The sequence below is a fragment of the Carassius gibelio genome, chromosome B16 (assembly GCF_023724105.1).
Source record: "Carassius gibelio isolate Cgi1373 ecotype wild population from Czech Republic chromosome B16, carGib1.2-hapl.c, whole genome shotgun sequence".
NCBI classification, from domain to species: domain Eukaryota; kingdom Metazoa; phylum Chordata; class Actinopteri; order Cypriniformes; family Cyprinidae; genus Carassius; species Carassius gibelio.
The window spans coordinates 18,366,077-18,391,743 of NC_068411.1; the positions used below are offsets into that span (position 1 = coordinate 18,366,077).

Genomic DNA, 25,667 nt, shown 5'->3' on the forward strand with positions numbered 1-25,667 from the left:
GGTTTGTGTTTTGATCAATAAAAAAATGTAAAATATAAAATAATGGAATATATTTTAAGATAAGAAAAATATGTGCAAAAGGTAGGCTAAACAAATCTATACATAAAAAAAGCAATTGAAAAGCAGTTAAAAATGATGAAGGCACGGAAAAAGTTTCAAAGGCATTTTTAATGTGTCTTAACTTGTATTTTACAAATGTTAGTCATGAAATGCGCACATACTGTATGTATAAAAATAAGATTTTTTTTTATTCATAGTCAATTAGACTACTACTATGCACTTATTTACACATTCATATGTAAAGCAAAGTACATACATTCACATAACTGTCAGCAAAATCACCTTTAAGTACCATTTTGGAAAATTCACATAAAATCCTATGTGGTTATACGTTTAATCACAGTTTCTGTAGATTTTGGCGATGGTTTTAATCCTACGGTTTACATTTTTTCCACATCTGCCTTCTACAAGATAATCAATTTTAAGCCACTAAACAAGTCAGTCATAACTCAAAATTTGTCAAAAAAAAAAACTTCATCAGACAGTGATTTTAAACTGCCATTCAAAGACTTGCACTCAAATACAAATGGCACACAGTCACAATTTTGGGATTTTGTGTACATGGTATTTTTGACAATAGCTGACGATGTCAGTGCATTCATTAGTAGATAAACCTATCATGACCTCTTATAGGCATTGTACTTGGTTGAAATCAGTTGTCATATGTGTATCCTAACAACCTCCCTTTCAGAGCCTCAAAATGTGAGAAACAAATTTAATTTTTTTTTGTAAACATGAATGCAATCGAAGATTTTGTGTGTGTGTCATATGAATTTGAATAACTAAAATCTGGAAAATCTGAACATGGGAAAACGATATGATATCAATAAACACACCTAAAACATGGCATTGCAATGATAAACAAAAGAAAATCACAAATGAATAAAGGAAAAAAAAAGATAATTTTGCTGTCTTGCTATTGAAGTATAAATATCACAACCCTTTATAATACATGACAAAAATCACCAATCATTCAAAATATAGAGCAAAACACTTGGTAACACAAATATACATGTTACTGATTTGGAAACTTCATAACATCAGATTCAAACATCTGAAAATCTGTCAGTTTGTTGTCCAAACACAAATAGTATTCAAACAACACCACTTCAAAATCATAATTTATTAATCTGCATGAAATTCCATCTTACATTGATCACCAAAACTGTCTGGTTACCATCGTTCTTAAAATATGTTCCTCAGAAGAAAGAACCTGATATAGGTTTGGAACAACATGAGGCTGAATAAATGCTAAATTTATTTGCATTATCCCTTTAAAGGGATAATTCACCCACTCAACCTGTATGAATGTCTTTCTTTTGCTGAACACAAAAGAATTCTGGAGAGTTTGAAGAACTTTCCTTACCAAACAATTGCTGTTAGCCATAGAATTTCATAGTATTTTTCCTATGCCGTGAACATCAATGTCTACCAACGACTGTTTGGTTACCAAAATTCATCAACATATCTTCTTTTGTAAACCAGAAATATTCAAAACTCCTACAGGTTTGGAACAACATGAGGGTGAATAAATAATGACAGAATGTTCCATTTTTTGGGCGATCTGTACCTTTAAGATGACCAGCTGCTTAAATATCTATCTAATATCAACTCACAAATCTTTCATCATTGTTTACACTCACAGCAGACATGTCTGATTGGTCACTGCTGCGACTGGACGGACGTGATTGGCTAACGGCACCCTGTGGAGGAGAGCCATATGTGACTGGCACGGGGAAACTGGGGAATAAGATGATCTGTGCTTCCGAGTAACATGGATGTGTTTGAATACCAGTGGGATAGTAAAAAGGGTAATCTGCGATTAGCATCCTACTCTGGATATGAGAGAGATTGGGCTTACCCAGTGGGTCATACCCAGGCGGTAACAGAAATGATGGGAAATGATGGAGTGCCATTCCATAGCCTGCTCTGTTGTCCACTGCTACATTATGATGTGTCAGTGGCAATGTTTGCAGTGTTTTTTCACTGCTGATCATCGGTGACTGACGTTCTGAAATGCTGTCCGCTGATTGACTTCGTGGTAAAACTGGAGTCACAGGAGAAAGTGACGCACTGCCCTGAAAAGTGGGAGTCATTCGGGGAGAATTGTTGGAGCTGCCAGGGGACAGAGAGCCTAGACAGGAGAGCAGAAACCGAGTTAAAACTTTAAACCGAGTTAAAACGTTTAGAAATACATTCACTTTAGTAATTTTAGAGGGATGCCTACCGTTACTGCTAGGTTTCACAATGCAGCTGCGAGTGCCTCTCCCACGCAGCACATCAGACACCTTAAAACAAGACCACATACTTTATATTCTTGTTTAGATGAGATAAAGAAGTTATGGTGATACACATGGATGGATTATAAGGCTAATGGAGCTTTTACGAGCTGAGGCCTGGAGTGGACTAACACAGAAAATAAGGCTTTCATAATATAACATACTGACAGGTGAACAGAGCTTGAATGTTTGATGATGTGAAGATGCTATAAATTATATTTATCCCAGATACTCCATAATAATAAAGCTATTATTTAATATACAATGTAAAGCTTAAGTTTATAAAGTTAAAGCATTTTATGTATAATTGCACATAGAATTTTGTAATTATGTTAAATGAAGTTAAACTTCAGAGATGTGATACAATATATTTTTGATGAAATATGCGAGCTTCCTGACCCTGCATAGATAGCAAGGGAACTACCATGTTCAAAGCCTAGAAAAGGAGCAAGGACATCATTAAATTAGTCCATGTGTCAAAACTGAAATTTTATGAAGCTAAAAGAATACTTTTTGTGCTCAAAGAAAACAAAAATTATGACTTATTCAGTTTATTGTTTCACAAGAAACTGAACTGTTACCACAACACATCTCTGTGCATTCCTCTGCTTGTAAACAAGCCGGGTTCTACGTCAGAAGGCCGGCTCTGTGGTACTCTCATGAATGGATGCGGAAGAGTATAATGTTGAATAAAGTCATTATATTTGTTTTATTTGAGCACAAAAAACATTCTCATAGCTTCAGAAACTAACGGTTGAATGTTTTTAAAGATGTTCTTATTGTGTTTCTGGGTCTTGAATGTGGCAGTTCCATTGTTGTCTATGCAGGGTCAGAAAGCTCTTGGATTTGATAAAAAAAATATCTTAATTTCTTAATGTCTTACAGGTTTGAAATGACATGAAGGTGAGTAGTTAATGACAGCATTTTCATTTTTGGTGATCTATCCCTTTAAAACATAACTGTGCAAAGTTTAAGTTGCAATTATAATTTTATTCTTACAAAAAAGGGTCTCCATGTGGCTTCATACAACTGTAATCAATCTTTAGTGACATGTCCAACTGGCAATTAATATGCAATAAAACTATGACAATTCTGTGTATCACCACTTGAAGGCAGTGTCTGCATATTACACATACTCTGCTGAATATATTGACTACTCTAATGAAAGACTAAAACAGCCTTCTCTATTTCTGTCAAAATGATGATGAACAGAAAAACCCCCACTTTATATTGTAAATAAATATATCACTAGGCAAGACTAATTAATAAATTAATGTCGTTGTTTCAGTTCTTACCTTTTTGTTTTTTGCAACCATGATGGCAGTGTCATTGTGATTGTTTTTCAGACTGCTGTCAGCTCCATTTTTCAGCAAGACTCTGACAATCTCTATATGACCTCTGCCACAGGCGCTGTGTAACGCTGTGTTCCCACTGTAAGACTGAGCATTCACATCACACCCACTCTGAAAGACACAGCACACAGAAAAAGACACTTTGAACATTAGTAACTGCCCATAACTCACAGGCAAAAACTGAGTCATAGATTTCAGGCTTATTTGTTCATCCTTGTCCTCATCAACAGAGAAGTACAAGATAAAAAAGAAAGGAATATATTGTGCAAAAGTGATTACTCATTGGTTTTGACGTGTGAAGTGTGAAAAAACTTAACAGAAAAAAACATACAAAATATATATACATGCACACCTCGATCAGAAAGATAACCATGTCAGTAAAGTTGTTTTCTACAGCATGAACCAGTGGACTTCGACCACTCTTATTATCCTGTGATAAAAAAGTAAAAAAGAGACACAGTAAACAAATAGTGTGGTCGGTAAACCCTAGTGATCATAATACACAGCTCACTTCAAAGGAAAGGTATAACTCATGCATGAGTAAGACATAACATCACAACATAACAGGTAGTGGAAATGATTAAGAACTCACTAACCCCAGCATTGATTTCAGATCCGTTCTTCAGTAAGATTTTTGCCAACTTTTTGTCTCCTTTCTGCACAGCCAGGTGAAGGGGTGTCAAACCTTAAACAAGACATTAAAGAGTTAGTTCACCCAAAAATGAAAATTAGCCTTACTCACCCTTGAGGTATGCCTCTGAGTTATCCTGATGAGCGTGATTTCACCGAGTACAACATGTTTCTGGATCAACATTCCAATCAACCAATCAGAATCAAGATATACATTTTCAGGAATTATCTGTTTTAGGCTTACAATCAGGGTTAGGCTCTTCTACAGCCTTGTTAATCAGGTATTATTTCCCTCTGATTTTAGAAATTAATTTATGGGTAGGGTTAGGTTTATGAGTAGGGATTGGGTTAAGTCTATATTTTTGGACAATAATGTTTATCCAGGGTCATCAAAAGAGGTTAATCCAGGAACATGTCTTACTTGGTTAAATCACGGCGACTGAGTTATTCTAGTCTCGTGAGTTTGTTTACAGGAGCAAAGGAAGCAAAGTTTCTGTACTTTAGCAAAGGAAAACCAGTCTCCTCTTGGCTTATATCTAAATCTGTCAACATTTTTCTTTATAAACCCTTGTTTTGTGCTTCTAACTCATGACCGGTGTTTTATTTCATACTCTTGCTGCATTTGGTAAAACACGGGCTCATTTTTTGGTGAACTAACCCTTTGAAATCTTCATGATGTATTCTGAATGACCCACTGAAACAAGTTTGGGCATGTTTCAGTGAGTTAAATACACAAAAACACTAATACACCTCCTCACTGTTTTTCTAGGGACTTTTTGAATAGTGACAGAAACAGGAAATCTCTCATGTTACAATTCTTATGCATGAATGAAGCCAATACTAACTGTAAGGACTGTTTAGAAATACACTAACCTAAAAAAAAAAAAAAATTTTAAGTTCAGCATTGTTAATAAACATTTTCACAGAAGAGGTTTTCTAAAAACTATCCTGTTACAGAGGGAATTGTTGTGTAAGAATACACAAATAAAGCTAGATGGCGATATACTTCCCTCCTTACTGATGAACAAAAATATTACAAAACATAATCACAAAATCAATGCAGCAAAATCCATGACCAGCAGCTCTTTTTCTGTCGACTGCCCCCAAGTGGAACAAAGCACACAGAAAAAAACAAAAAAACTAAATCTGCCATAAAAGTTCTGCCATAAGTCATGTATCATTTTCAGAAGTGTTGCAAAATGACAGACAAGTGGAACAATAATTTGACGGCTATGTATTTGTTCCTATTACTGTACTAAACAAGACCATAGTCAAGACAGGTTTAGTGTCAGCAAATCCATCTGAAAGCTAACTGATGAATGAAATCACATTTTTCTGAGACCAATTATTCTACTAAAACTGACATAAAAATCGATTACACTAATGTAGATCCAGGTTCAGCTCTTACCCTCATAGTTCCTGATCTCCAGATGGGACGAAGGGTTTCGGGGGTAGTGTCCGAGTATGACAGACAGACAGTCGACCTCTCTGTGCTCGCAGCACAAGTGCAGTGCCGTCTGTCCATTACGGTCCAAAGCTCCAGGGTCAGCCCCTGCATACACCAGAGCTTTCACCAAAATAGGCTGTCGGGTAATTACAGCCAAGTGCAATGGTGTCTGAGAGAGTGAGAGAGAGAAAGATGAAGACCGTTTACTGATTCAGTCAATCAATTCCACAGTATATTCAAGGCCCAATTATATTTAGACCGCATACTCACAACTGTCAATATTTAAGCAGTGTATCTAAAAAATCTATCACTCAGATCTCTGATAAGCTGTTCAGGTGTATTTGAGCTAATAGGTTGAGTCACATCCTGGTGTGGATTCCTGTAACTGTAGCTGCTAACCTGGAACCTGTCTAACAGGTTAAAGGTCAGTTCCATAGATCTGATAATAATGAAATAAACAAGGCTATGATATGCTAAAAACAGACTTGTTAATGTTCCTTGTTTTGTCATATTTAATGATGAAGTCCATTAATCACATAAATGACACATTTTACAAAAAAGTTACTTTGCATTACTGGATATAACTGTCTTTTAACATTTCTTTCATAAAACTATTGCGACTATCATTACAACGTCTGTTGTGGTTATGGCTATATGTACAATAAACTGGTTAAAGCAGAGTGATGAATTCAGCGAAAAATGTAAGCTATTATATAATTTATTTAAATGTAACACTTAATTTAGATATGTCTAACTGACATAACTGTAACAAGCCAAAGTGTGCATATGTACTTTGTGAGGGAAATATTTGATTCATCTTGGTCAAAACGGTCATGGATGAGTTAATTTTTGTTTCCTTCATCTGAGGTGAAATCTTAGATTGGAAGATCTAGTGTTGTTGACAGCAGTTAAATAATAAAGTGAAAGAGATAAACCACCAAGCCAAACCGACAAGAAGTGAGTCAAGATGACAACACACACTACTAGTTTCTTCAAAGCCCTTTCATTTACCTCAGGCAAAAGAAGTAAAAATAAAGTACTATATTAGTCACAGCATCTCAAATGGTACATTTTCAATCTGGCATCTAGACGAATACTAAAATCACATTGGGTATTAGCGTTTTTGCTAATATAGGAAGTTAATACTGCACACTACATCAAGTAATCTATCGTATATGTGTTTTGTTGACGGATGATGATTGAAGGATAAAGAGAGGTCTGTGGTTTTTAATGATACCCGCTGAAGATTATGATCAGCTCAGATGTGCTAGCAGGTAAAGTTGGCTCTAGGCAAACACATGGAGGGGGTTGGTTTGACACTAGAGGGAGGATATTCCAGTATGGCACAGTAGAAAAAAAAAAGTACAGCGAGAATGAAGACAGAAATTCCTATGGTGTCACAATGCCTTGGCCCTCCCTTCCTACGAAAACATCGCTCCTATTTCCCTGAATCCTGTCTGACTCACAAAGCATCACACAATTGCTGGTGTGTGTATCTGTTAGGAAAGTTAACACATAAAATTTGATGGGTTTTTACTTTGTCCTCAGATCAACTGAATCCCTACATATCTAATTTAGGAACGGCGACATTTTAGGCAAGCCCTGAAACAGGAAATTGTATAAGAAGGTAAATCACATTACAATGAGAAATGAGAAATTCTAGCGTAATAGTGCCTTTCTCATTTTACAATTCCAGTGAACCTGCAATAACTGAGCAATAAGCAATCAATTAAAGTTTAAAGAGAAACTGTATGTGCTTGGAAGGGCATAAGGGGAGAAAAGGAGGGAGTAGAGAAACACAAAAAGGGAAAGGAGGAGCCGGAAATGATTGAGCAAAGGGAGCGATGAAGGGAAGAGATGGATCAGAGAGGGAAAATCCCTTTCCTCTCCCCTGCAGTGTGTCCTTAGATTCACATTCCTGTGTGTAAACAGAAAAAAAAAGAATGAATAAAGAGGGGAATGTTGGATGAATAAGGAAAGCAATTGAGGGGAAGACTCATGACACAGATGCATGAGCCAAAAACACACTGTAGTGAACTGAAACTAAAGCCTGCATGATTTGGCACAGATGACTGGGCTGAAACAAAACTCACGGATGAGAAAAGACAGTACAAATAAAGTGCACTCAATGCATGCAACGAAAACACGATTGAGTTGTTGATTTTATAAATGAATCTTATACTTATGTCACACAACGTTTGTGAAGAAGATTTAAAAAGAACATTTCATGCAAAATAAAGTGTAATTTGTACTATGTAGAATTGCTTAGATCAGTGGGTCTTGCCAGAATGAAACCAGATCTAAATAAGTTTTGCTGAATCCAGTTTAAACCAGCATACAATGGTTTGCTGGTCTAAGCATGGCCTGAAGATGCTAGTTTTAGGTTTATCAGCCATCTGGTTCACCAGTTTGACCATTTAAATAACCAAAATCCCTCCAAAACCAGACAATCAGTTTAGGCTGGTTTTAGTTGCTTGACAATTTAGTTATGGGTTTACATTAACTAATAGCCTGATCTAAAATACGAGTTTAATAAAATAATGCTAAGTAACTGAAAGATCCAGCTTAAGCCAGCCGAAAATGGCTTTCCGGTCTTGTTCTCCTAGACTTGCCCAGCTGGTCTTTAACTGGTTTAAGGCTGGTCAACCATATAGTTCCTGTAGCTTGACCATCTGACAAATGCACAAAACCCCTCTAAAACTGGCCAATGAACCATTCTGACCAGGCAATGCTGGTTTTAGTTGTTTTTCTCTAACAAGATAGCTATTTGGCTATTGATTAAAATTAACATTAAGTGACATAAGCAAGCTGATAAGAGCATTTTTATGTATGTTTATTAATTAAAAATTACAAATTGCTTTTTTTCTTTAGTGTAACGTGCACCAGCAAATCACAAAAAAACCAGGAACATGCATTAAGGAAGTAAATAGGCACAATTTGGATTTCAAGTTCACTTAAAATGAATGATAATATAGCTAATATAATATAATATAGCCATTGTATAGTCTTTCTGGGAAGATCTATGGGCCTCTAACCTGTAGTAAAAGCATTTTTTATAATTCAGGATAAAAAAGATAAGCATGTTACAAGGCTGCAGAAGAGTGAGTGAGTGAGTGAGTGAGTGAGAGAGAGAGAGAGAGAGAGCACACAAGGGAAAGTCCCTTTTAATACCCTGCAAACCTCAACACAAGGTATGTTGAGAAACAACCCAGGGTGTGAGGGGGGGTCATGTGACTTCTCGGAATGAGGATACTTAAGTTGAGACGCATGCAGCAGCCACTTGAACTGTGTTTGCACATACACTCATACTAGTATAAAAACATACACTTCTGTAAACTGAGTTTACTTATAGCCATGCAAACAACTCATCAGCTGTGGTCTTACTTGACTGATAATAGGCGACACCTATCATAAAAAAACTTTTGCCATGAGCACACACTCAAACACTGCATGCTTTTTCTCATATGCATTTCAAATGTCACTGCCAGTGTCAGTCATGACAGACGTGGGAGGACAATCATGTTTTACAAAAGAAAGGAGTGGAAAAATGGAGACATTGTGATACAAGCCATTCTAGCGTATATACAATTTCTAGCAGTAGTAATAATGATAGCTGTAGTAACACTTTCCTTGGTACCGTACCAGTCAGCTGTACGTCTACATGCCGTTATAATATTGCATCATTCACTGTATTTACTGTATGTAGTGTTGGCTTTGGAAACACCAAAACAGTAATTTTCAAGCAATGCCGCAACAGAAGCTACTCAAAACTCCATCTAAGCTTCAAAGGCATGCTAATGCACAGTTTACATTTCTGGGGAAATAAGAATTGAACACAGGATATAACACAAAAGTTAACCTCAACAATCTGACAGAAACAAGTTTCAGACCGTGGCTAAGACATGCGCGCAGCTTTCGGTAACTGCTGGCTGCCTGTGAATGTACAAGCGTTCGTGTTTGTGTGTGTGAAAGAGTGCGTCTGTACGTCAAGTGAAACCTAAACATGAATTTGAGGTGATTTTTGAGGTCTGACTAGACATGCAATGGCGGTAATTGATAATGCGGTCGGTGGAAGTACGGCTTAACACAACCAGAAAAGGAGAAGAACAGGATGTAAAAGCCTGGGAACAGTCCAATAGGTCTGCACGCTCACTTTTTGTTGCTGACACATGAGAGAAAGATGAGGCGGAGGACACAGGTTGCATTTGTTGTGGTGGTCATGTGGTGAGCACACAAGTGGGCAGGCCAGTACTTGCTCAAATAACCACGAGAACTTCAGAGGCATAGCCTGAGAACAACAGTGACCTTGGAGTAATTTCCTCTTCTGCTCAAACCTTAGCTAAAGGTATGATGTGAAATTTTAGAACACATTTGTGGAAATTACAGTTGACCAACATATGCCCCACAGGGACAAGAATTCATGCTTAACTAGCCTGGTGTTCTTGATGCATTAAATCCCCTAATCCAACAATCGCCAACATTCATTCTAAAGACCAATGCAGATCAGAACAAATTTCAAAGCTATTTGATGTCGAACTTAAAGAGATAACGCTAAACAAAATGGTTTGATTCCTCAGCTTTAGTTAATGAACTAACAACAATGATTAATTTTAACATTTAGTTAATTTAATATTTTTCAAATAATTCCTTTTTTTGGTATATTATTTTACTATTTGTTTTATATACCGTACTATTGTTATCAATTCATGTTTGTTCACTATACATCAACTGATCTTAACTTCTAAAACTTTTTTAAAAAACATAAAAAAAATGTATTAGTCTATGTAGAAATTAGTATGCATTTAATTTAGATCATACAGTATATAAATTATAAAATGAACCCCCTATTTTTCATGAGCTGAACTCAAAGATCTAAGACTTTTTCTATGTGCACAAAAGGCCTATTTCTCTCAAATATGTTAGTGAGCACTTCTCCTTTGGCGAGATAATCCATCCACCTCACAGGTGTGGCATAGCAAGATGCCGATTAGACACCATGATTATTGCACAGGTGTGCCTTAGTCTGGCTACTATAAAAGGTCACTCTAAAATGTGCAGTTTTATCACACAGCACAATGCCATAGATGTCACATGTTTTGAGGGAGCGTGCAACTGGCATGCTGACTGCAGGAATGTCCACCAGAGCTGTTGCCCATGAATTGAATGCTCATTTCTCCACCATAAGTCATCTCCAGATACGTTTCAGATAATTTGGCAGTACATCCAACCGGCCTCACAACCACAGACCATGTGTAACCACAGTACCCAGGACCTCCACATCCAGCATCTTCACCTCCAAGATTATCTGAGACCAGCATACTCACTGGACATGTCACCCATTGAACATGTTTGGGATGCTCTGGATCGGCGTATACGACAGCATGTTCCAGTTCCTGACAATATCTAGCAACTGCGAACAGCCATTGAAGAGGAGTAGACCAACTTTCCACAGGCCACAATAAACAACCTTATCAACTCTATGCGAAGGAGATGTGCTGCACTGCACGAGGCAAATGGTGGTTACACCAGATACTGACTGATTTTCAGACCCCCCAGGACCCCCCAATACAGTAAAAGTGCACATTTTAGAGTTTTATTGCACCCGTGTTATAATCATGCTGTCTTGAAATGCCACACTTGTGAGGTGGATGGATTATCTTGGCAAAGGAGAAGTGCTCACTAACACAGGTTTAGACAGATTTGTGAACAATATTTGAGAGAAATAAGCCTTTTGTGTACATAGAAAAAGTCTTAGATATTTGAGTTCAGCTCATGAAAAATAGGGGCAAAAACAAAAGTGTTGCATTTATAATTTTGTTCAGCATTTTATACACACACACACAGACACACACACACACATATATATATATATATATATATATATATATATATATGTGTGTGTGTGTGTGTGTGTGTGTGTGTGTGTGTGTGTGTGTGTGTGTGTGTGTGTGTGTGTGTGTGTGTGTGTGTGTGTGTGTGTGTGTGTGATTAATGGATAAGCAAATAGACCATTTTGGATAAATATATATCCATATATACTTTTCAATTATTTAAATTATTAGTATTAATTGTAATAATACTACTAATAATATATTCATTTGACTTATTTAAATGATACTGCGGCCCCTTTGCATGTTTGCTGAGGCCCCCTAGTGGGTCCCAGCTACCTGTTGGAGATCATCTGATCTAGATGAATAAATGCTGCTGAAGTATTGTTTATTGCTATTTCATGATACTTAACAGGGTTTTCTTGTTTGTGTGTGTGTGTTTGTATACCTGTCTTAGGTTATTGAAAATGTCCAGGTCTTTGTGTGCCCGTCGATATAGTTCAATAAGCCACTTGACCAATTGGCAGTTCCCTTTGACCACAGCAATGTGAAGAGGCCTGCAAATGCAAACAGACAAATAAACCAATGCATTATTCACCTAAAAACAACAGCGTGCACACTGGTGTAAATGCATTAACATTAAACCACACAAACAAAACTAGCAACATTAAAGGGATTAAATAATACAGGGTTGATCTGCTTTTTAATGGCTTGCAAAGTTCAAAGGGTCGAACGAATAACCCTTCACCTGACAATCATGTGTGTGACTCATCTTTTACACAGTGGCTCTAAATGCAACCACGACCGGTGAGTACAGGGAAATGCTTATCTCCCTATCATTTCACAGAAAGCCTCTCTGAGGTGAGAGCGTAGAAGTCAAAGTTTGGGAACAGGAAGAAAACATTGTGTGAGAAAGAGAGCGGGACTCTTCATGAAATGTTTTAAATGATGGTGTTTTTTTTTCTAAATCTGCTTCCAGTAACAGCTACTTTGGTTTGAAGTCACTTCCTGCCCTCAGGGACAACGGCACCGTTCTTTCTGTTTTGAATACTAATTATCATTATATTTACAGTTGCATTAGGGGCTTTCTATGCTTTTCAGAATCCTCTACCAGAACTTCCCATGTAACTCTGGGAGAATTATAAAGAATAACCTTGCACTGACTTGAAACACAAGCACAATGTATTTGCAACATATTATAAGGGTCCAACATGTTATATTTGCCTAGCCATTGATCAGTTTAACATTCAAAACAATATTGAAACAAGGTCAAGGTCATTTGTGAACATGCAGAAGTCAATATTATAGAAAGTAATATAATTTTAAAACATTTTTAAGCAGGACTAACAATCAAGCAAGGACTCCTTTCGATGCAGATATTAATGTAGATTGTACATATCTTGCACTACGCACCATAAAACAGTTCTTGGGAATGTGGCAAGAATGTTAACAGGCCTGATGGGAAGTCATACTGCAACAGCAGGAAAAATGAAAGGCCGATAGAGAAAACGGGAACTGAGAAGAACAGGGACTCATTGTTTATATTGTCTTTTGACTCATATTGTGTCATTGTGGGATGAAACTAACCGGAACACAGACAGTGGGAGAGCAAACGATTTGAATTATGGTGCTGATTCATATTCCTAGTGTAATAAATGTAAATAATGTCCTAAAAAGGGACATTGAGATTGCTTCATGTGAGTTATTCCATCGTGGCAAGATTTTGCTAATAAAACAGAGAGAATGAAATGACATGCTATATGTATATAACCACAAATCTAAAACATGTATAGAAACAGGTGATAAAATATAAGAACCTGACGTGAAAAAAACACACCATGCCACCTGACTTCCTGAAATACAACTTCCTGTCTGGAACAATGGTCACCAGAAAATCACATTCCTTTATAAAGCATTAAACCAAAAGAGGAAGAGAAGAGCCATTTAGTCAAAATGAATGCATGCTGGCCTGACTCAGGCTATGACCTGCCTCAGTGAACTGCCAAATCACAGTTTCTCTGTTCCTTGGTTTTGATAAGAAAGCAGAAGAGTTTATTAGTAGCGTAATTCTTTCCCTATTTGTCTCCTTTCCTGTAAGTGAGCTCAGCGTCACTGTACTTAAGGAAATCTCATGCCTTTTTTCAGTTCTGCCATCAGGGCCATGGGTTCAGCCCTTCTGAAAAGAAGTTGCTGTGTCTTTATCAGCTTTGAGGACTGAATTTTTACACCGAGCATGTGAGATTGGCCTGCATTACAGTGTAAAGGCCACATTAAAGACATAGAACATTTTCTCTTTGTGGGAGAAAAACAAAACAAAAAAAACCTCAGAGCTGCACACAATTAACAAATTTATGCCTATCGCAGTTTCAGTAAGTGCTGTAATATTTGCAGGGACATATATTTTATATATGATTTCTTGATTTTATATATTTATTTGTATTTTAAGACTTTAATTGTAAAAAAAAAAAAAAAAAAAAAAAAAAAAACTTAAAGCAGAGCTCCAAACTAAATAACAAATCTCTGCCAATTTCAGAAATGTGCTGTATGTGTGCAGGGGACTTTAGGGTCAGCAGTTAAATAAAAGTTAGAAATAACAATTGTTTCTTTTTTTCAGTTGAGATCATTGAATAAAGTCATTATTTTTGTTTTCTTCGCACACAAAGTATTCTCGTACATTCATAACATGACAGTTGAACCACTTATTTCACATGGACTATTTTCACAATGTTCTTATTATACCTTTCTGGGCCATAAACTGTTGTCTATGGAGGGTCAGAAAGCTCTCGGATTTCATCAAAAATATCTTAATTTGTGTTCTGAAAAGGTTTTATGGTTTTGGAACAATTAATTACTGACAGAATTTTCACTTTGGGGTTAACTATCCCTTTGAATTTGATAAAAAAAGCTCTCAAATTAGACAAAAAGTAGGAGAATATCATTTATCATATAATTTAACCCATCAGAAGTTGATTGGATCATTGATGTTTACTTAATTACTACCATTTCAAGTTACTGACAGGTTGTTTGGGGGTGGGGGGGTTAATTGATTAAAGCTTATGAGGATAACATTATTAAAAAATATATTTTATAATAAACACTGCTATACTGCCAGAAGCACCCATATAAGAATGGTTTTGATTTCATGATGACTTTAAAAGGGAGTTTGCAGTGATCCAGATGATCTATCAATTATTGCTTAACTTTGAACTTTATTGAACTTAAAGGGCTGGTTAACCCAAAAATGAAAATTCATCCATGTTTTAGTCACCCTCGAAGCATCCTTGGTGTATGTGACTTTCCTCTTTCAGGCCAATCCAATTATTTTCCTTGCTCTTCCAAGCCTTTCAATAGGGTAAACGTGTGTTTGTTGTCAATAGTTCAGAAGACGTGAAATAAAGTATGCGCATTTGTAATAAAACCGTGAATGTGATTTCACCAAATACAACATGTTTCTGGATCAACATTCCAATCAACCAATCAGAATTGAGATATAACTTTTCAGGAAATATCTTTTAGGTTTACAATCTGGGTAAGGTGTTTCTACCCTCTTGTAGAATCATTTCCTTCTGATTTTAGGATTTTCAACATTTTCAAAATGTTTGGACAATAATGTTGATCCAGGATTTGATAATTTTTTTGTAAAATAATTTCAAACGTAATAAACACTTTTTTTCTCACATCCGCTGACTGTTGGGAACTGGAAGACATGCAGGCGGAAGACAGAAGACAAATTTGTGGTAAATGTAGAAGCAAAGGAAACAAAGTTTCATTAATTTAATAAAGGAAAACCAGTCTCTTCTTGGCTTATATCAAAATTCTCTGTCATTTTTCTTTACAAATCCTCGTTTTGTGCTCCTAATTCGTGACCTGCATTTTGTTTTGTTCTCTCTCTGCACTCGTCACTAACCACACAGCACTGATGAACTAAGACATCTGCTTGCAGGTCTTCCACATCCTAACAGTCAGCAGAAGTGAGAAAAAAAGTGTTTATTATGTTTGAAATCTGGATATTTATCTAACAAAAATGCATGGATTCGCTACAGAGGGCCTTTATTCACCCCCCAGAGCCTTGTGAGGAATGTTTTATTACAGATGCATGCATTTTATTTCACATCTTCTGAACTGTTGACAACAAACACCCGCTTTCCCCCATTGAAAGGCTTGGAAGAGCAAGAACAAATTTTAATATAACTCCGACTAGATATGTCTGAAAGAAGAAAGTCACATGCACCTAGGATTCTTTGAGGGTTGAGTAAAACATGGACAAATTTTCATTTTACCCTTTAACAAATAAAAAGATAACCAGCAATACAAAATTTAAACGAATAGACCACCCAAAAATGTATTCACCCTTTAGGTATTTACCATCCATGAATCATCTGCAGTGAATGGGTGCCATCACAATGAGATGGACTGGAGTCGTGTGGATTACTTTGATGCTTTTATCATGTGTTTGGACTCTCATTCTGATGGCACTCATTCATTGCAAAAGATCCATTGGTGAGCAAGTGATAATTTTATAAATTTCTCCAATTCTGCTCAGATGAAGAAACCAACTGATTGATTGCATGAGGGTAAGTTTATTTTCAGCAAATTTTCATTTTTGGGTGAACTATTCATTAAACTAAATTTTTGATTGTCCCTCCCATATGAAAATGGTTTGATTAAAAAGTACACAAAAACAAAACCATTAACAATTATTTTGCCTTGCATCACAACTATTTAAACATCACAACAAAGTATGTATGTGTATATATATACACACACACACATACACAGTTCCTTCTCAAAAAATTAGCATATTGTGATAAAAAGTTCATTATTTTCCATAATGTAATGATAAAAAATTAAACTTTCATATATTTTAGATTCATTGCACACCAACTGAAATATTTCAGGTCTTTTATTGTTTTAATACTGATGATTTTGGCATACAGCTCATGAAAACCCAAAATTCCTTTCTCAAAAAATTAGCATAAAAGGAAAAGGTTCTCTAAACGAGCTATTAACCTAATCATCTGAATCAACTAATTAACTCTAAACACCTGCAAAAGATTCCTGAGGCTTTTAAAAACTCTCAGCCTGGTTCATTACTCAAAACTGCAATCATGGGTAAGACTGCCGACCTGACTGCTGTCCAGAAGGCCATCATTGACACCCTCAAGCGAGAGGGTAAGACACAGAAAGAAATTTCTGAACGAATAGGCTGTTCCCAGAGTGCTGTATCAAGGCACCTCAGTGGGAAGTCTGTGGGAAGGAAAAAGTGTGGCAAAAAACGCTGCACAACGAGAAGAGGTGACCGGACCCTGAGGAAGATTGTGGAGAAGGACCGATTCCAGACCTTGGGGGACCTGCGGAAGCAGTGGACTGAGTCTGGAGTAGAAACATCCAGAGCCACCGTGCACAGGCGTGTGCAGGAAATGGGCTACAGAGAAGCAGCACTGGACTGTAGCTCAGTGGTCCAAAGTACTTTTTTCGGATGAAAGCAAATTTTGCATGTCATTCGGAAAATCAAGGTGCCAGAGCCTGGAGGAAGACTGGGGAGAAGGAAATGCCAAAATGCCTGAAGTCCCGTGTCAAGTACCCACAGTCAGTGACGGTCTGGGGTGCCATGTCAGCTGCTGGTGTTGGTCCACTGTGTTTTATCAAGGGCAGGGTCAATACAGCTAGCTATCAGGAGATTTTGGAGCACTTCATGCTTCCATCTGCTGAAAAGCTTTATGGAGATGAAGATTTCGTTTTTCAGCACGACCTGGCACCTGCTCACAGTGCCAAAACCCCTCCTAAATGGTTTACTGACCATGGTATTACTGTGCTCAATTGGCCTGCCAACTCTCCTGACCTGAACCCCATAGAGAATCTGTGGGATATTGTGAAGAGAAAGTTGAGAGACGTAAGACCTAACACTCTGGATGAGCTTAAGGCCGCTATCGAAGCATCTTGGGCCTCCATAACACCTCAGCAGTGCCACAGGCTGATTGCTTCCATGCCACGCCGCATTGAAGCAGTCATTTCTGCAGAAAGATTCCCGGCCAAGTATTGTGTGCATAACTGAACATAATTATTTGAAGGTTTACTTTTTTTGTATTAAAAACACTTTTCTTTTATTGGTTGGGGTTAATATGCTAATTTTTTGAGACAGGCATTTTGGGTTTTCATGAGCTGTATGCCAAAATCATCAGTATTAAAACAATAAAAGACCTGAAATATTTCAGTTGGTGTGCAATGAATCTAAAATATATGAAAGTTTAATTTTTATCATTACATTATGGAAAATAATGAACTTTTATCACAATATGCAATTTTTTTTTTTGATGGACCTGTATATGTGTATATACATATATATATATATATCAATTTGTTCATACTTTAATGTTTATATTTTATATCACTTTGTGGCTGACAAAGAAAAGCCAACCTTTGGATAAACAGACCCACTATAAGCACACCAAAAGAAAATGTAGAATTAAATGTAAAATAAATAATGTGAACTAACTGGTTGTTTATCATATATTCTAATCACATGTCTGTATGTGATGATCACTGGCTTTGCTGTCACTTACCATATTGCAGGTCAGAATTTAGTTTCTCTCTCTCTCTTTCTTTTTGATATATGAAACTCTCTGGGTTCCTGGAAGTGACTGAGAGTTAGTTAGACCGCAGCCCCAGATAAGGCTCGGGCTGAGACTGACGTAGGAACCTGAACATCATCAGAAGGAGAAGAAGGGCTCATGGCGGGGCACTGGCGCATCTGTGGCATCCTGTACAGCCCAGAAACACAAACCTCTAACATCCCCTGCAGCACAAAGTCCTGCTTCTGCTGCAGCAAACAAACTCAGAGGCTGAGATGAGACATAAACATCCTACCTGAGCCAAACACCTGACATGCAACCCCTCTAACTCTAACAGGAACAGAAGAGACTATAAAATCCTGACAAGCAAGGTGTTTGTAGGTAACCATGTGTCAATGCTCTATGTTTCTCTTCATAGCCATGACACAGCCATCACATAGAACCTCAATTTTTTTTTCATTACCAAATTTGGTAGACACTTTTATACAAAGTGACTTACAATGCATTGAATACATTCCCAGAGAAACAAATCCATGACTTTGCCATATATGGCATTGCTAACATCATGCACTACTGTTTGAGCAACACTAATATGAATCGTTCCAAGCCTGTGTAACTTTTCTTGTACAAAACACTAAAGACGTTTAAAGAACTGCTTTCGTCAATATAATGAAGGTCATTGGGGTCCAAAACTAAAAAGCACAGAGACATTTTTCAAAATTTCTTCCTTTGTGTTCTACGGAGTCAAGAAAAGTCATACGCGTTTGTAAAAATATGAGGGTGAGTAAATGATGACTGAATTTTTATTTTCAGGTGAACGATACTTTTAAAACATGACATGACATGAAACCTTTTGATGCTTCATATAAGTATGCAAACTATGAAAGAGAAGGAAGGAAGAAAAAGTAGGTATGAAGAGCAGAAATGGCACAAGCATAGGAGCTTACAGTACAGAGCGAAAGGGGGAGAGAGAGACCGATAAGCAACAGAGAAAAAGCGGTAAAGGAGGAAGTGAAGAGCGGATGTTTGGGTTTTTGAGCTCATTCATTTTAAACACACAAAGCAGTGAAAAGAGATGAAAGAGAGAGAGAGAGAGAGAAAGACACCTGAAAAAACCGCAGTCACACAACAGACTCACACTCGCATCAGGCTTTCCCGAAAATGAGGGTCTATGAAGTGCTGAGAAGAAAACAAGGTGAGAGCACAAGACACCCATTGACGTAAGAGAGCACAGACTGGGGGGGGGGGGAGGCAGTGTGTGAGAAATAAAGATAGAGTATATTGTTTTTCTGTTTGTTTAAATGCAGTTGATGGACTAGCATGATTGACAGATGCACATGTAAACAATAGACAGAAACCAGGAAATAGGGATCTACTGGAAACCAAAACAACTGTGCTAACAACTGTCAACAGCTTATCAGTTCAGGGAAGAAACTTGGTTAAGAATGTGGTTATAAAATCTAACCAAAAAAAGCCAACAAAATACCAACAGAACTTAACATCGTATTAAGAAAGCACTTCACCATAACACCTCATTGTTTGCATGCTATTTTAAACGTACGCAAGAATTTCTTTCTTTTGTGGAACAGAAGAAGAAATTCTGAAGAATTGTACTGATTGCTTTTTTCCAAGCAATTACAATGACAAGCAAAAGCACCATAAAAGTGGTCCTTATGACATTTGTTGTATTACATATTACCGCACATTCCCTGGGATTCAAACCCGCGACCCTGCAGTTGCTAGCTTCATGCTATACCATTTGAACTACAGGAATGCTGTATCTTTTGATCTTTATGATGCAAACAAACTGAAATTATTTACTGATATACTTCCTCCAGTGGAGCAAGCCAGTGATTTGCTCTTTGAGAACAGAAACAGTTGTATCTGTTAACTGAATCATTCAATCAACTGATTCCGTCCGTGAACTAGGCGAAGTGTCTCAATCAGGAGATCTGACTAAAAAGAATGATTCATTCAGGAATTGCTGCTCCTTTAATGAACTCTCATTAATAGATCAATAATATTATCAGTTGTCCATTCCTCATCATATGGCTTCTTATCTAATGAATCATATGAGCCACTTTTATGATACTTTTTTGGTGCATTTATGCCCATATTCAAGCCTGAGAATGAATTAAACCTTTAAGACTTTTTGGAACACAAATAACAAAATTTTTAATTTTCTCTCATCTTTTATTAGTCCATCCTGTGAAAGTAATAAATACTCTACATACGTGATATTGAAAACAAACCTCAAGGAAGAACATTAAAGTGCCTGCTTACCATATTTGATGTGCTCGATGTGTGTGCGTTGATCTTTGTTTATATGTGAATAAAAGCCCTTTTTAAATTTGTTCATCGTATAAAGCTATTCTGTGCCTCTTCAGAGACTTACATTAAACTGCTTGCTTTTTTTGGAGATTTAAAAAGTTGATTACATAGACTCTCGATGAAATTGTGATATGAAGATAAACAAAAGTCACACTTTTCCTATTTGTTAAGCAAATTTTTATGGGTGAATTCAGTCATTTCAATGCAATCTGGAATTTCATTTGGGGCTGAAAGATTTCCCCATGCAGATTTCGCAATGTGTTCAAGTTCGGATTTGCCGGACTGACCAACAAAAACCTGCTTTGTTTGAAAGTGATTTCCGTGTAAGCTGTGCTTCATCACTAAATTATTGCCAACATACAACAGACCTTTTTTCTAGAGAATTTTTGCAGGTTTGGATTTACATGAGGGTGAGTAAATGATCACACAGCTTTTATTTTTGGATGGACTATCCCTTTATGAATCTATATGGGATGAGTCAAATAAATATCTGGTTAGTAAGAATATGAATTGAAAAAAAGTGCTCCACATATTTTATTTCTCAAAATTGGAATTGGCTTCATTTGCTTACTAAGCATTATACGCGTACAGCGATGTTTTTAACTACTGCTGACTAAACCTTGATATCAATATTGCGTGACACCAGGTGTCATTTTTGGATAAGTTTCACTCACATGAGAAATGATATTTTCACACTGAGTATGGGTTCAGATATTACAGTAACACAGTACATGTGTTTATGTCAGCACCAAAGCCTAAGGGAGCCAGAATGTTCATCTCTGGCGTCCCCAGTACCAGCTACACTCATAAAACCTACCCCTGAAACAGGAGGACATGAAATAGTGAAAACCAGTTTCTCTCAGTTACTCTTACTCATACCCACAAGACATACCCTCCTCCAGAATCAATCTCCCTTTCTCGCTCTCACAAAGCACAGAGAATCTCTTTCTTGGGTCTGGATCATCAAATATAGTGATTTTGGTTGTATTTTTGAAGAAGAATTTGAAATATACTGGGTAACAGGGGCCACAGTGACTCTGTATTTGATTCTTGTGACTCAGCCAGGAATACAATAAACAGAAGGCAAGTCTACATATTTTTAAGCCCACTGTACCTATGACTTCAGAATATTTTTGTTTTGTTTTGTTTTGTTCTGGATGACTAAGCAAGAGTCAGAGTGACATATCAAGGATAATCTGGAATTTCCAAAAAGTAAACAGAAAAGTACACGTCCTCCACCTTATTAATACTCCTAATGTGTCTATACAGTAACTAATAATAAACCAAAGTGCAGTTTAACAATGAATCGGATCATTTAAATATATGGTGTGTATATATATAAATATATCTACTTCTTCACCTGTTGAAATGCATGATACACAGTTCTGTGGGATGTTTCACCATAAATCAATTCTGGAACTACAGCATCCCATGAAAAGACTTTGAGACTTTTTAAAATGGTAATAGACTCACGTGTCACCGTCTTCATCTTGACGTGTTGCCTCAGCAATATCTGCCAGCAGCAGATCTGTGTTCTCCAGTTGAGGAGGCTGCCGAGGCCACTGGAAATATGGATTGCCTGCTATGACCCCAAAAGAAAAAAGAAATATTAGTCTTCACAAACTAAATCAAACCAACAGCTGTGTACTCAAAAAATTTCATCGGCCTCACTTCAAAAAATGGACCTTTGTCCTTATATAGAAAGTAGTTTCTTGCATTGCCACTTCCTTACATCTTACCAACTGGAAGACATAGAAGCTATGACAGGATATGTTTGCTAATATGCTTGGGCTCAACTTTGGATAGTTGCAGTCTGCATACATTAGGTTGAGATTATCTTTATGAAAAGATAAGAAAAGTTCAAATTAAAGTTCTGCATAGCACATTATCATAAAAAGCAGGAATTCGGTGCAGGTAGCAGTGGGGAATCTACTAATGTCAATGTAGACATTCCACAAAAACTTGTTTAATTTGATATAGAACATCCAAAGAAACTTTTAGTCTTAGAAATATCATGACTACCAACATTGGGATGGTGTGGGAAAGGTAGCTACTGACATAAATTCATGCAGTTTACAGTGTCTGTTTTTTCAAACGGTGTGATCTTGTAGGTTACTTGACTTTGGAGATTGATAGATTTCAAATATGAGGTTTTGGTTGTATAGTAAAAAAAAAAAAAACAATACAATAAAAATATTTATAAAAAACCCCGTGGAACCTTATGTATTACAACACTCCCCGGTTTCACCTACGTGGTAACCTACTGACACGTTTTGCACGCTGCTGAACCAGACATCCTGCTAATCAGCTTAATGGTTTCGCGTTGACTGTTGCTCTGACTGGACTGACCATGACTGCGCAATCATATGGTAGACGCACGCGCTCTACGCAAACGGACACACGTACTTTCACAATGACATAACAAACTAAATTGCGCAAAGGACATCCAAGTTTGCATTTAAAATCTATAGTGAGTGATCATTAAAAAATAAGAAAAATTGTAACTTACGATGTGGTGTTGAGTGTGGCGCGAACTGGGAGTCATTAACTCTTTGATTATCTTCAAGTGTACTAAATATCCGCTGTGGCTCTGTGTCTATTTGAGCCTCAGTTTTCTTCACCACTTTTGGAGCCACGCTAGGTGGATCTTTTATTGGACCACTGTGGTGATGATCCACATCCAGTGGGAAAGGACGTTTCCTTGGCGGAAGTTTGGAAAATGAGGGATCTGACGGTTTTCCTGCAGCGTTCGTCTGATTGTTGCACTTCGGGTTAGGGGTTATGGGTCGGGTTTGTTTGGGACCCTCATGCGTCCTATTTCCCCTGTCACCCACAGCGTCTGTTTGAGTAGTCTGCGAAACTGATCCATCACAACAGTCCTGTGGTTCAGATGGATGAATTCCGTGTCCATTGCTGCACTTGTCTTGCACCTGTCTTTCAGGAGCAGGTCTAGGACGACCTCGGTCTCCCGTCTGCGCGCAGCTCCCACGCTCTCGGGTTTTGTTGGTAAGATCCAGTGGCACAGATCGCACAGTGTGATTACTGCCACTCATGGTCATTTTCCTCAGGTAGGCGAAGTATGGGTTCTAGACGAATCCTTTTACCATCATCATTATGTAAATCTGAATCTCTACTCGGTCCCAAGATGACTATCACCTCAGTTTGCTTAGAATAAACAACATACTTACATATGCTTTGCTCAAGATGTTTAAGCACGGCTCACTGAAGCACTGAAGCTCATATCCACAAAGCTTTCTATTAAAATAAGTAAAAAAAATAAAAATAAAAAAAAAGGACCTGAATAAAAAAATCCTCACAATTACTCATGCAATTAGAATAATTACATTTTCGGGCAATGACAATGTGTCATGTGCATAACTATTATTATCTTTTTTTTTTAATTTCACGCTCTGCAGTTATGATAACCCCTGCGCTGTTCTGTCTCTATATCTGAACTAAATTCACAGAGTCTCCCTCTCTCATTCACTCAAATTAGGAAGTAGGTGGGTAAGTGAACTGTGGGGTTTCCCCTTTCAGCTATAACTGAATCGTTCACAAGCCACACATTTGAGACACGATTCAGAACCCGCTGCTGAAGCTCTTTGCAGTTTGGACGAAAACTTAAGTATTTATTAGTAGGTTACTTTGTACTTGGCAATTAGAATCACTTTATTCGTCGTATAAGGTCAAAGTTTCGTTTTGGGTGGTTGTTGTTGGAAGGGAACATGGAATCGGTTTCGATTTAGTTGTTCAATATTTAGCGTGTTTGAATCAGTCTTTTGACTCTTTCTTATGTATGTCGACAAATGTTTGTGTTTTCATATCATAAAGCAGATGAATGTGTCGCGAGCTTTTGTTGAACAGGTGTGTAGTTTTGATTTCTTTCAGCCTTACGCCTTTTTTAAAGTTCACTCTGGTGCCTTGTAGGAAGCGGCTGGATCTCGGCGGGGATCTCCCTCAGCTGCTGTCGGGAAACCTGCCAGGCCCAGCCTTCTGTCTTCCTGTATTTGACCACATTCACATCGGTCAGTGGATCATTAGTGACTGATTGAACGGATAAAATAGGGCCCTTTTTACATTAGAGATCAAATTTATGACTCAAACCGATAACAACAAATGTCTGACTTTCATACGCTATCTCAGCATCTTATCTGGAAAGCACCCCCATTCTGACCATGCAGATCCCTTAAAAATAGCCTATAATGGCCTAGCCCAGATACATGTTTTGGTTCACAGAACGTTCTGAAAACGTTAAGTTTTTTGGTTACAAAATAGAACCCAAAGAGAGCGTTCCTAGAAAGACTGGGATGGAAATAACCAATAATATTAATAAAATGGGGCAAAAAAAATCTAACGTTACTGGGAGATTTATCTATCTATCTATCTATCTATCTATCTATCTATCCCATTGTACAATCAAAAAAAGAGTATCAGATTATGTGCGCATAAAAACCTTCGTCAAACCCCTCTCTTTCCACCTACACCCTATAGCCTTAGTTCCTACTCACACCAGGGGTTTGGTGTTACCTGGGTCAGTTTGGGACTTTCCTTCATTGTGGGGTTGAGCGGGTATTGAACAGCAAATGGAAAAAATAAATAAACTGGGTGTTTAAAGTCCCTAAAACACCAAGAGGAGTGGTGGGTCTGAACTTGTCAGTTGATGACATTCAATAGGCCTAACGTCAAAATGCTGAATCACAGCTAGTTTAGTTCCCATGGGCCTACTGAAGATCAACAAGATCAATCCAGGATCTCAAATTAACTTTTTTTAATTAATTGAACACGCAATTCAATTTAGCTTTAGGTTTGCTGCTGCTTAATCAAAATAAATTTGACAATATAGCTGAAATATAGGCTACTTGTTAAATCCTGGAGGGACATGAGGGAGAAAAAAAGACAATAGGCCTAAATGCACACAGTGTTCATGTCCTTGGTACCTTAATCCAATCTCATAGACATTCATAAAGTCAGTTTTCTAATTTAATTGTAAAGTATTATTAATCAGAACATGTTGTATTTACATGTACCATTTATACATTGCCTTCAGAGGAGAAAACAAACAAACATGCAAAAAAAACAAAAAACATATAGTAGGCCTAGTCAATTTGTAAAATATGAACCATATAATTTATTCTGCTATGCAAGATGGACATGGCAGACATGTATTA

At 37.2% G+C, this 25,667-nt stretch overlaps 1 protein-coding gene across 2 annotated transcripts; it reads right to left on the minus strand.

The window, feature by feature from the left end:
- Nucleotides 1-149: 149 nt before the first annotated feature.
- Nucleotides 150-24,324, minus strand: LOC127975007 (B-cell lymphoma 3 protein homolog). Of its 2 annotated transcripts, none has more exons than XM_052578711.1 (9): nt 23,009-24,324; nt 21,973-22,078; nt 12,045-12,153; nt 5,730-5,937; nt 4,288-4,376; nt 4,044-4,121; nt 3,635-3,802; nt 2,288-2,348; nt 150-2,194 (listed from the first exon to the last, which is right to left on the minus strand). In XM_052578711.1, the coding sequence occupies exons 1-9, from the start codon at nt 23,556-23,558 to the stop codon at nt 1,668-1,670; spliced, it is 1,896 nt and encodes a 631-aa protein (XP_052434671.1). In that variant the 5' UTR covers nt 23,559-24,324; the 3' UTR covers nt 150-1,667. The 2 variants fall into 2 exon arrangements, with proteins under 2 accessions (XP_052434671.1, XP_052434670.1); XM_052578710.1 differs by having other exon boundaries at nt 21,973-22,081; nt 23,009-24,323.
- Between the last annotated feature and the right edge of the window lie 1,343 nt (nt 24,325-25,667).